The sequence below is a fragment of the Cyprinodon variegatus genome, unplaced genomic scaffold (genome assembly GCF_000732505.1).
Source record: "Cyprinodon variegatus isolate N-32 unplaced genomic scaffold, C_variegatus-1.0 Scaffold1068, whole genome shotgun sequence".
Classification (NCBI taxonomy): Eukaryota; Metazoa; Chordata; class Actinopteri; order Cyprinodontiformes; family Cyprinodontidae; genus Cyprinodon; species Cyprinodon variegatus.
This window is the reverse complement of record NW_015151521.1, coordinates 199168-212118: the sequence shown is the minus strand read 5'-3', so window position 1 is coordinate 212118 and position 12951 is coordinate 199168. Positions and strand designations below refer to the sequence as shown.

The following is a 12951-nucleotide window of genomic DNA, read 5'->3' as shown; positions in this document are numbered from 1 at the left end:
TTATCGATAAGCTTTTTTTCTATATCGCCCAGCCCCACCATAGACCTCCATTATTTGAATGTCAGCAGACAGCAAGAAGCCTCCCAGATCTCCAGATGCATTTGAGATATCAAAAAAGTACTCCAGAGTGTTGTTCAGCATGGGGGTGAGTAGAAAATGAAGGCTAATCATGTTTTGGATGTACTATTCCTTTAACCCCCTTTTGGAATCAATTGCTTTTTGCATTTTCAAAGTGGGCCTGTACTGTTCTTCATTATTTTCATTGACTTGGTGGATGTAACTCATTTAGCCCCATTACTTCCTTGTTTATGCACATGTGCATCTTGAATCACATGGTGTTATTATTGTTAATGTATAACGAGGGCTTTGTAGAGGAAAAGAGAGACACAAAACGAAAAGATGATATGCCAGCAGGAAGCAGTGAACTTAAAAAAACAAAAACAACTTTTACCTAACTATAGTAAGCTACTGCCATATTCATTGTAAAAAAGTTGATACAGTATAACCTATGTCACTTTATCATATGGAGAGAGCGGCAATGCTGTAAGAAAACAAAAACTCTAATATTGGCCATAAATATTGGCTGGCAATGTATCGAACTATTTCTACTCTTATGTGATTTAGACAGACAGAAGGGATGCACGGTGGTATAAAAATGGACAGTATCTGTAATTAAAGGATGGAAAAGAAAGTGCTTTATTGTGAAAGTACTTTACATTCATCAGTGTCCTTCATGCTTTCATTGTCTTCCTTATTCAGAATTCATTGAACTGGTTTGTGCTCCAAATTTTTATCCAGAGAGTTTGTTAATCAGCTTTAGCATTCCTCCATAATCTGTCCACAGTCTTTGACATTCTGCTGACAGGGACATAGTGCTAAGAATAGAGATACAGGGAACAATAGCAGTGAACTTTGATTGCCAGTAATGACGCGTGAAAGGCAAGCAATCATATGGCTGTTGTGTCCTGTGTACAAGTCATTACGGTGATGGAAAACTGTGTTCCCTGCCTCAGCTGTAACAGCAGAGTTACTCTGTGGTAGGTCCTTCTGTTGACTCCACTAATGACTGCATGACAAAGTTCACCGTACAACAGATGTCCAGATGGCTTTGATTTTTCTATTTCGTTCTCCTATTTCTTTTAAATCATTACAGATTGCAGGTGTGTCGACAGTTTCCAGGTAAAACTGAATTTTATTTCCATTATATAACTGACTTAAAATCAAAAATCCATTAAAAAAACAGGAGACAGTAAAAAGCCAAAGCAGTGTCAGCAATTAAATACACTCTTTTCGAATAAGGTCAGAGTTGTGCCCTGAAGCTTTAAAGACATCTCCTCTCTGCTCTGGAATTGAGCCCAGTAATGACAGAGTTTGACCTGAGGCAGCTACTGTTGGAACGTGTCAAATTGTAATGGGAAACGTTGTCTTTTCATGATTAATCCATGATGTTCCACGCTCCAAGTCATTGTGTCTGTGTGCAACGAGGCTACACTTCACACTGTATAGAATGACAGCTGGTATTTAATGACACAAGTTCCTCCTTAATCAATATGCTGTAGATCCTACTTTGGCAATACTTTATTACAACGGATTACATCAACCATATTATTATCCATACAAATATACTTATTATTGAACAGGAATAAACGTATTTGAGCATATTTGGTTTTAATATGCTTTTTTTATTAATGTATTATTTATTTAACTTAAATTATTTTTTTTCATTTGGGCAATAAAACTGTTTTATCAAGAACAACAAAGAGAAGATTGCATATATGGGGGTGGACTTTTTAATATTTGATGTTTATGCTGTAAAACATTTCTGTAAAGGTACTGCAAAGAGAGATTTGTACATATGCTATTTTGCCTTTTTAGAAAAGCCCCATTATAAATTAATATCATCACGCAACCTTGAATAAACTCTATTTGACTTTTTTTTTACTTTTTTGTTCGTTGGAGCATTTACCTTCGCTGCACCATCAACTCTAACATGTTTCGTCTATTTGGATACCGGTCAATGAGAAGTTGGCTTTTATCCTATTTTTGTACATTTCTAGCTCTTTTTGTGCTGACAGGTTTTACAGGAATGGTGTTCTGGAGTTTCCTTCTCTTAGTTTTGGTTTTAAGCTTAGAAATGTATTAAGGTGTACGTCAGATTCAATTTATGCAGCTTTACTCACAACTTTCTTGTGATAAGGTTGCCTTAAAAGATTACATCATACAAATAGCTTCGGCAGCCATAACAGTCTCTATGTTATTGTAAATATAAGTTAAAAAGGTGAAAGTCATATTTATTTGATTAGCTTAATAATGTATACGGTCTGTAAAAAAACAATGGCAGTAAATGCAACAGTAAAACTGAATCCTTGATCACTTGGATAAAGTGACAAAAATGTTAATTGTGCTACATTTTAAAGATGGGGTTAGATATTTGTTGACATGACTTTTTAATTTTTCTTTTTGCCTTCCAACCATCACTGAAACCTTTACAGGTAGATTAATATATGATTACCTCTCATAGTTGAGAGCCTATTTAAAGAAATAATCAGAGAACAAGGGCAAATCATCTCCCTGCCTTTACCACCCAACTTTCAGCATTATAAATGCCCATTTGGGTAGATTATCTGTGCAAACAGGGCCTCTGTATGCAATAATGCAGATGGCCGCTCACACTAAGCCTGGTTGTGCTGGAGGTTTTAAAACAGTTTTTCCTCTCCACTATAGCTACAAGCATGCTTGTATCGGACTGTATGATCTTGTTGAATTGTCTCTGTATAGTGCCTTGAGATGATTTTTTATGAATTGTTGCTATTAAAATAAAGTGAAATGAATTGAGTAAGGCAATATTAATACAGCATTTCTGTATTTTTTGCATTTACCTACAATTAGTAACAGTGTAACACTTTAAAATATCTATTAAGTCTTAAAGTGGTGACAGTTTTGACATATCAAAATACCATGAGGCGTCGTCACTGTAAGAAGTGTCCATCCAAAGAATAAGAAAGAGCATATTTTTCTTGATAACTAATCTTCTGTAAAATGATTCAACTTATAACAACTGCAGTAATCTGCTGAACAGTAGGAAAATTGCTTTTGGTAATACTTGTTGAGAGAATATTTATAATGATTTCAAGAAGTTGTAACAAGTGCAGTTGTCTTATTTCACTGGTATATTATTGCACCTATTTTGTGTAGAGACCTCTCAGAAGAGATTAATAATCCAACAGAATCTGCTTTTGCTTAGTATGTCAATCTCAACAGAAGATCAAAAAGAATTTGGCTAGAAATAAGTTTTTAACACATGTCTAGATTAACAATTTTTGTAGTACAGCCTTATATTAAGATCATATTTTGCATGCTATGGTATCAGATGCTTGGATACTTCTCTCTACACCATAGAAACGCAAGTCACATAAACGAACGCAGATCTGCAGTGTGAAAACAACTGCTGACATATATGATGAACACATTGTGTCCTTTTTTCCTTTTTCTAACCTGTCCTTTTTTATTCTTTTATTTGTAATGCATAAACAGTCTGTTTTATGGGGAATATAGTATTTAAAGCAAAACTGCTCTTGTTTAACTTAAAAAAAAAGACAGAGTATGCCTTCGTATTTTTCTGTTATAATTGTTCAGTATTTCATATTATTGTTACATTCTCTCAATGTAGGTTGGCTTCTTTCTGTACAGTTAATGTTTTAAGTTAATGTTTTGTAAGGCTTTGTTTCTATGGAAGGTCATTTTTAGCCCAAATTTATGTAAATTCTGCCATTTTAAAATCGTTGTAGCATATGGTTCATCTGTATCAGGGAGTAAATAGTAAAGGTAGAGAAAGCTGTTCCCCAGTCTCCTTTGAAGTGCATCTCTGTGAGAGACATGCCATTTCTTCCTTTGTATTCATTTGCTTTTGCCAATAGCGCACTGTAAAACCTCTTTGGGCACTGTAATTTTTTAGATGTGGAGCTTGCAGCATAGTGCACTACAATGGTCCACCTGTGCTTTGTTGAACTTGTTATTCCCACATAACAAAAATCTTCCTCTAAGTTCTCATTGAGCTGCTGTACTCCTGTGTCTTTTAAAGACAATGCTGTCTTTTTAAAAACAATATAGTAAAACAATATTTAATGGGAACAAATAGACTATGGATATTAGGCATTGGGTAATTCTGCAATATTTCTTTAGAGACAAACATCCTTAGAAAGGGTAGAAAATGACATCACCATTCATTGACGGAGATGCCATCTTTTGGATTTAAAATCAGTGCTTAGCTGATGTCATCTATTCTTTTATAACATAAATCTTGTTGTCTGGAAGAAAATATGTTGCTCTGCATTAAGGACCTATAAACAATATGGACGTCAGTGTTTATCCCAGAAATGTCAGGGGCAAACTGCCAAACTGTTTGTAAGAGAATTATGGCTGCTGCTCAAAGGAGTGTGCTGCAGCCGCAAAGGTGACTTTCTCAGGTCAGGAACTGCAGTTCCCTGTTAATTAGAGTAGGAATAAAAAGATTTTATAATGTTATGTTTGTTGCACATTCATGCCAGAGGAGTCTACAGGGTTATTTTTAATCAGCTTTTGCTAATTTCACATTTTGAAGTGTTGCATTGGAAAAAACTTAATGTATATGGCAACATTCCCAAAAAATCCTTAAGCTTTTACACTCATTTGAAGTGTTTTTTGATGAATTTTGCAAAAAAGGTTTAATGAACAAAACAGGAGATGGAAACTTCCATATCAGCTCTGACGTATTGAACTTTTACTCAGATGACTGATCAGCTGTTTCAGCTGTCAGCGCCTTCCTGGATGTTCCTGTTACACACATAGACATGGCTGGAAGCACCAGCGCCATTACTAGCTGACATGTTAACGTAAAAACAACTTCCCTGATCACAACACAAACGTCAAAACTTTCCTCTATTAGTGATCTGTGGTTTGTGCTAGATTGCATGACTACATAATATGGACGATGTCGTAGGATGGCAACATGCTTTGTGGTGCTTGTTAATTTACTTTAAACCAAATAGAAACACAGCAAATTTCAATTTCAATTTGTTTTACTTTCGTAAAAAAAAAAAAAATTAAGTCCGTATAAATTCACAATTGTAGTGCAACAGATAACTTCTCATCTACTGCATATCATTTTAACCGGTGGGTGTTTTTGTTTTTCCATTTTCTTAATGCAATTTGCTTTGTGAACACCGTGCAGAATTACAGCTTAAGGAAACACAAAGCAACTGTTAAATAGGAGCTTAACATACTTAATAGGTCCCATAGTTAAAGTTCATATCCAATTACATTTAAGCTCATTATTAATCATAGCCTGTTTTAAAATGTAAAGTATTACAACAAACTAAAACTAAATTAAGTCTAAGAGCCTTCATGTTTTTCAACACAGTGATGTACTTCCTACACATCACTTTGTTTCTACTAGTGCATCTTAAAAAAACTACATAAGTTAAATACTTTTGTCATTTTCTGATAAAGTAATACTCATTTAAAGGCAGATTACACGCAGTGAATTATGGTCATGCCATATTTGTTGCCAAAGCTTACAGATAATAGAATACAATAGAATAGAAATACCCTTCAGTGTCCAACAATGGGGAAAATTAGGTTTTACTGGTGAGGCAAATTGGCAATGAAAGCATTGAAGTACAGACAAAATTAACTGAAACTTAAAAAAAGTTTAAATTAGACTTTACAGGACAGAAAAAAAACATCTCACAAAAGATAAATAATCTGTTATCAATAATAAATGGCTTAAAAACAGCAGCACAACAGTGCAAATGAAAACATAAATGTATAAAGCAGGGGAAAATTGTTCAAAGGGCATATCGAACTTTGAAAAAGACATTGATGTACATAAACACTTACTGGGCAGTAAGCGGTAAAAGTATTTATCTTATAACTTTGCAGTAGACACAATGTTATTTAGTCATTGTGTGTATCCTCTGCCGTTCACTGACATGTCTGAAACCTCAAAATTGAATGAATTTGTTCAGCCAGTATAAAAGGATGTTTAAAAAATGTTTGGTCTTCTAAAAAGTATCTGTACATTCAACTCGTGGTTTGGCCATCTTTTGCATGAATCATTGCATCAAAGGCATGGAGGCGAGCAGCATGTGGCTCTGCTAAGGTGTAATGGAAGCTAAGGTTTCATTGCCTTCAGGTAATAAAAATTGTTGGGTCCGATGTCTCTGAACTTCCTCTTGACAGTAACACACAGATTCACAATTGTTCAGGCTTGGTCATTGTAGGTAGAGTAACATTAATGTTATGGAGCAAGCTTCTGTATTTTTTGCAGTGTGGGAAAGTGTGAAGTTCTACAGAAAAACATAACATATCTAAACCAGCATCTCCATAAAGCTTCTCAGCAGAAGGAAGGATAAAGTGTTTTAATTTTCCCAGAAGATGGCTGTGTTGACTGTAGGCATCAGAAAAAACACAGGAACAGCTCCAGTAGATAACATGACAGCTTAAAGTCCCGCCATCTACTGGATATGTACAGTTTACTCAGTCTGTAAACTTCAAACTGTTCTTCTAACTACAGAGATTGTGTGCCTCTCCTGCCTTGATCATTTGGGTCTTTGATTTTCAAGAGACATACAGCTTCACTTTAATTGGAAATGTGACCTTTGGAATTCTGTGCACCACTACAGACTATTCTAATGTCATCTCTGGTTCAGGGGTGGTTTGACACAATAAATGTGACACGTGGCCACTGTGTGGATTCTCTTTCACCCCATTTACACTACCCTTGAAAAACTGTGCCGAGACCGCTCCGAGCTCAGTAACTGAGATAGCTTATCGTGTGTAAATGGAAAGCATACTGAACTGAACCGAGCTAGACACAACCGAACCGAGCTAACTGTAGACTAGTTCCAGAGATGGGCTTGTAACAAGAGCGCATGAGCAGAACGCGTCATCTCCGTCTGGCTGCACATCCCGATTCACACTCCATTCCAGTAGTTGGCGGTAATGCCCCTCCAGAAACAGAAGAAGAACAACAACTTCTTCTTCAACTATAAACAACAATCGAAATCTTCTCCATGCAACATATTTAAATAATGGCATTTTAAACAATACCACCGAAGTACAGCAATAATTATCAAGCATAACTTTCTGAATGTGACGGGCACCGCCATTTTGATCTGCTTGATTCCCTCCTTCTTCGTCTTCTTCTTCTTGTGTTTTATGGTGGTTGGCAAACAACTTTTGGGACACTCACCTGGAGTGACGCAGGTCTCAGAGTGTCGCTCATTGCTCCAAGTCTTCTAAAACTCAAACAGCCCAAAACAAAATTCTCTTTCAGAGATCTGGATTGTTTAGTTTTGTAGCTTTAAGTCTGATTTTGATCCTAACATCACTCTTGATATTTTAGGTCCTTTCTAAGCGCTACCCAGGGATTATAAAACAGGTCCAGATATCTTACGACTAACAAAGTCCTCTTCTTGCTCTAAGATCGTCACTAGGAGGCGAGGAGTCAAGGAACCAAGATAGCGTGATCTGTAAACGGTCGTCAGAACTGAGCTAGGCCTGGTTAACTGATCCGAGCCCGGCATGGATCGGTTTTTCAAGGGTAGTGTAAATGGGGTATTTGAGTTGACTCCAATCTTTGCTCACTCCTTGTGAAACCCCTGTAAATTTGTAAAAAGGATTTTCCACACATCTTTCTGCAATGGTTTTTCCCTTCGCTCAACCTTCTTTTAATATAGTCAGGGCTAGGTGTTAACCATAGCCCGATCTCCCAGGGCAAGTAGTTTTTATTGTTGAGAGAGTACAAATTTCATTGCATTTGCCCGCCGGGCAAGTGCAATGATCGTAAAAAAAAAAAATATTTATCTCTCAAAATTACTTTAAAATCACTGACTTTCGATGAAAAGGACCCAGAAAGCGTTGCCAGCGCTATTTTTGTTGTTTTGTACACATTCTCGTGTGATTTGAAGAAGGCGCGTGATTAGAAAAAGCTGGGTGATTTTCCGCCAGATGGCGTGATTTTTGTCCATCCAGCGGTAATTTTGATGTAGTTACCAACACGACAAACGGCTGCATTTATTTTGTCAGGGAAAACTAATCCTGAGTCAGTTAAAAGTCAGGGAATTCTGAAATTATGTAAGACTGTGGAAACCCTGTATAAAATAACTATGTATAATGATTATCTAGAAAAGTCACTTTATATTAATAGTATTATCTTGTATAAACATACCGTGACTCTAAAATAAAAGTTATTCATTTGTGACATTGACTTTTGTCTTGTGATTTATCTTAAGTTTTTAACCTGTCAAGTTTTTTTTAGATTTTTAACATTACAATTTATATTTTTCCAAGCACACAACAGTTTAAAGCAAAGTTTAGTTTGAAAAGAATGTGCAGGAAGTGTTGAAAAGCATGATGACACGGTGATGTAGGCTTGAGTTCATTATCTGACGCATGCATATACACACCAGGAACCTGTAAACTTAAAAAATACTGAATTATAAAAAACATTTAAAAAACAAACATGTTTCATTGTTATATATACAAAAATGAATATTAGGAACTATATCAAACATTATACAAGTAAAAATAGTTTCTGGGCAAATGAAATGTGAAAGTCACTTGCCTTAAGGGCAAGTGGTAAAAATCCTTAACGTCAACCCCTGATGGTGTAAGATTTTTACAGAATTCTAAGAGGTAGTAATTTTATTTATCCATCTCTTAGCTAAAATTATACATTACTGGGAAAAAAAGACTAGTTTCTTATTTTTCCATAAAAGTGAATTTTATAAACAAACTATGAATATTTATGCATTTCTGTATTTAAGCATCAACATATTCTTTTATGTATGATTTACTGACGTGTGGCACAGAACCCGTAATGCTGTGTGCAGCAACACTATATTTTTAATACTGGGTCATTTATTATTGATGTTTAGTATCTGACAGCTTAGAGAGAATAAAAGGAAACTGAAAATGTGAAGCAAAAACTCTAAATCATTTCCACCTGTATTAAAAAAAGTAGTAAGTATGCTGATAGGGTTAAAAGACTGTATAAATCTGTTATCCCCCTGTTCCATATCTAATGTGCACAAAAGTCCATATGTGTCAGCAAGTATCTCTGATTCATTCATACTCCCTGGCAAAAATGTAAGGTCTTTCAGGAATGATGTTTGGAATAAAGGGTGTTAGGAAAATGGAATAAACTTAAGCTGGTGCACGGTGGTGGCGGGTGTGTATGTGTGTATGTTTAGAATAGCAGCTATTAACTGTGGCTTGTTATCTTGGTTTCTGCTTGTGTTTGTGTGTGTTCCTGTAGATAATGTTCTGTCCCATTATCTGTCTTTCTAATTGTTTGTATATGGTGTGTGTGTTTGTGTGAGGCTGTTTTAATCTTTCACCCAGAGCCCTACCTGTACCTTAAAGCCCCATCCCCTCCCTCTAACCCTCAGGAAGTAACTTGGTGGAAACGGCAACAAGCTGGTGCACAGGACACGGACCTCAACAACTACAACAACCACAAGTGAGACCTACTGTGTGCTCCTCTCCCTCAGGGATGCCAAAATAAGAACCAAGTGAGAACAATGCCAAATTCTGCACCTAAGGGCTGACATCTGGTGCCTTTCCCTTTAACATGAACAGCAGCAGCTAAGGTACCTGCTCCTCCGACGCCTTGGACAGCAGCATAGCTGCCTGACAGTCCCCTGGGAGGACCAGCAAGGGAGTTGTGTTACAGTCCCTGTCAGGCCTTATGCATGTTTCATCCGCTGCTCTCAGAACAGAAGCCTCTTTTGTTATCTAATCTAGCCCTCTTCTTCTCAGCCTGAGTTTATTGCAACAAGACTGTTCTTCACAGACTGTCAACCAGACGCCAAGCTGATACATATTCAGCAGCTCAGAGCAAGAAGAGGACTTTGTTAGGCATAAGATATCTGGACCTGTTTTATAATCCCTGGGTAGCACTTATAAAGGACCTAAAATATCAAGAGTGATGTTAGAACCAAAATCAGACTTTAAGCTACAAAACTAAACAATCCAGAGAATTTTGTTTTTGGCTTTTTGAGTTTTAGAAGACTTGGAGCCATGAGTGACACTCTGCGACCTCCGTCACTCCAGGTGAGTGTCCCAAAAGATGCCCCGGCTTACTCTGATGGAGGAAACAATGCTGTGTCAGACGGTTCTGTGCGATCCAGCTCCTCGACCCCAACTCTCCGCCGCAAGCGCTTCAAAATGCGTCGCATGAGGAATGTGCCAAGTGAGAGGGAGAACCCAAGAGCCCGGCTGACCAATGTTCAGCTCACAGCCAGATCCCGATCCAGCTCCAAGGAGTACCTCCAGTTGCCTTCAATTGAAATCACTCCCTCCAGCGATGAAGATGCCCCATCTTCCTGGTCAAGCTGTTCTACTCCCAGTGCTTCTCCACGCCGCAGACGTTTTCTTTTGAGGAGGTGGCTGAAGGTCAGAGAGAAGAAGGAGCAAGGCAGTGAAAGCAGGTTGGTATGGGCCTGCTCTCCTCCTCCTATTCCTTTTTCTCCCATTATCTACACTGAGGCCTTTATTATTGCTGTCACACTTTCTCTGAAAATGTGAAGTTTTATTGGCATAAAGAAAGTAACATGTATTCCATGGAGGAATGATTAGTGCAAGGACTGTCTAACTGAAATACTTGTAAACCAGTGTTTGTTAGAGAAATCGATCAACCTTAGTGCTTTTCTGCCCCCTGGTTTCCCTTAATTTACAACATCTGAGTTAAATCCAATTGTACTGTAGCTAGTTTTACTTATTTATTTTCATAAAAATGCTGTTATTTCTTCTGTCAAAGGTCGCAGTTTACTGTAGGTTTGAATCAGGCTCTTAATGAACCAGTTATTTGAGTTTCTAATGAAATTCATAATTGCAAAGATTCTTAGAACATACGTCTAGAGCAGTGGTTCCCAACCCTGCTCTTCAGGGAATCCTGCCCTGCATGTTTTATGTCTGTGTTCCACATACCTGAATCAAATTAGGGATTCTCCTCTGCAATCAAGTTCTGCAGAAGCCTGTTAATCATCCAGTCTTTGTTGTTGTGATTCAACAAGGAAATACCTAAAACATGCAGGATAGGGGTCCCAGAGGACCCTAGACCAGGGTTGGGAAACAATTGTCTAGTCATCTAAATGCAGACCTCTCAGATCCCTTCAACCCTGTTGACAGCGGGTGTTACTTGCGCTACTGCTACTTGTGCTATCTACTGTAGATAATGTTTGTGGAAATGAGAGGATGGAGGAGATCATGCAGGGTGATTTGCTTTAATCAGAATAGGTTGCTCTAAGGGCACTGTAGAAATGTTTAAAAAAAAATCAATAGGTTATTTCCTATTTGGTTGATGACGGTGTGATTTACTCCAAGATGAGATCAGCAGTGTTGCATCCTGAGTAAAGGTCACATCACTTTAATGTCCTTTATGAAAGTGTTAAAAATGTAGAATTTGAAACGTAGCAATTTTCCTCCATTTCTATCAGGAATTGTAAAAGTCATCATGAACATGCATTATGCTTAAGGTCATACAAAACTCTCCATTATATTTGTATCTCAGTATGACATTTAACACCCTTAAAATTCTTGCTGTATTCTACAAAATCTATACAATCCCGCTAGTCTACTCCAATTAGTTCCTCTGTTGCATCAGGATAGAGGCTGCTTGTAAGATCAGATGACCTTAGATGGAATAGATGAATTCTCACTGTCTTTATATCTGACAATCATTCTAGACTTTTCTGCTAACTAAAGGAGCCTATGCTTATTTATCATTGCAGATTCCACAGATATATCTCCATGCATTAAAATGTCATAAAACTTTTATTTATTTCATCAATTAAAATATATCTTCTATTGATTTATTGCACAAAGTGATAAACAGCCCTCCCAGGAAAGATTAGCTGACAAAAAGATAAAAAATACTGGATGATTGTGTAGACACCTCATCCAGGAGGTCCTGAAGAAATACATTTAAAGCAATGCATGCCTCCCTGCCTCGTGATTCACTAAGTGGAAACAAAAATGGACTTTGTTGGAGAGTTCCTTAGCAAAACCATGACAAAAGCACGTCTCATAACTGTATGATGATCATCAATGATTATCAGAACGTTTTTTAGACTCCTATTTTTTATTTATGTTAAAAAATAAATATAAAAAAAAATAGAAATAGAAATAGAAAACACCAATTTTATGCCATTTCTAAAAGAAGCCCATAGGCGATCAGAAACGTTTTCCCTCTCGTTCACCTTACAATGCATCCTTTACGTCTCTCTGCACCAGTTAAACCTTTGAGTATTTCCAGGATAATCAGAAACTCCTAATTCTGATGAGCTACTCTTTAACCATTTATACATTCATCAACATTTGTGCCATCTGAGCCTCATTTATTATATAGATCCACTCCACACACTGATCAGCAAAAACTTGTTTATGCTATGAATGCTTTGTACTTTAAAATGTCCTTCTCTTAAATGATAACCCCTCCCTCGCCATAACTAACAATTTCTTCAATATTCGGTGCTTAGAACATAAATTTTAAAGTTTTACATTTTATAGGGCCCAAATTTCTGTACTTTTGACTTCAAAGGAAACAGATGTGCATTACACCAAGGGGGATATTGGAGAAATGCACATCTGTTTCCTTTGAAATCAAAAGTACAGAAATTTGGACCTTATAAAATCAGGGTGTAAATTTGCAATAAAAGTTGGTGGGGACACTCTAAGGGTGGGGGCTGATGTACTTACAGCTTCTCAACCCGAACACTTTCAATAGGGTTTATATTTTCCAAAAATTTGCTCAAACACATATTTATTGAATGCTTTCCTATTGTTGAGAACACAAGAGTATCATAATACACTGATATTTATAGTTATAGACAGAAGACTGCCTTTAGTGCATTATTTTATAAAGGGCTCAAAAACATCAATGTATAAAAAATTACAGATAACAGCCGA

The 12951-nt window shown here is 36.9% G+C and overlaps 1 protein-coding gene across 6 annotated transcripts in view; it reads left to right on the top strand.

The window, feature by feature from the left end:
• Positions 1-12951, top strand: part of gramd1b (GRAM domain containing 1B) — a 173401-nt gene that overhangs the window by 44509 nt on the left and 115941 nt on the right. For all 6 annotated transcript variants that reach the window (XM_015400077.1, XM_015400076.1, XM_015400074.1 and 3 more), the window contains exon 2: positions 9432-10472. In XM_015400077.1, coding sequence (XP_015255563.1) covers positions 10063-10472 — 410 coding nt within the window. In that variant the 5' untranslated portion in view covers positions 9432-10062. The remainder of the gene's footprint in view (positions 1-9431; positions 10473-12951) is intronic.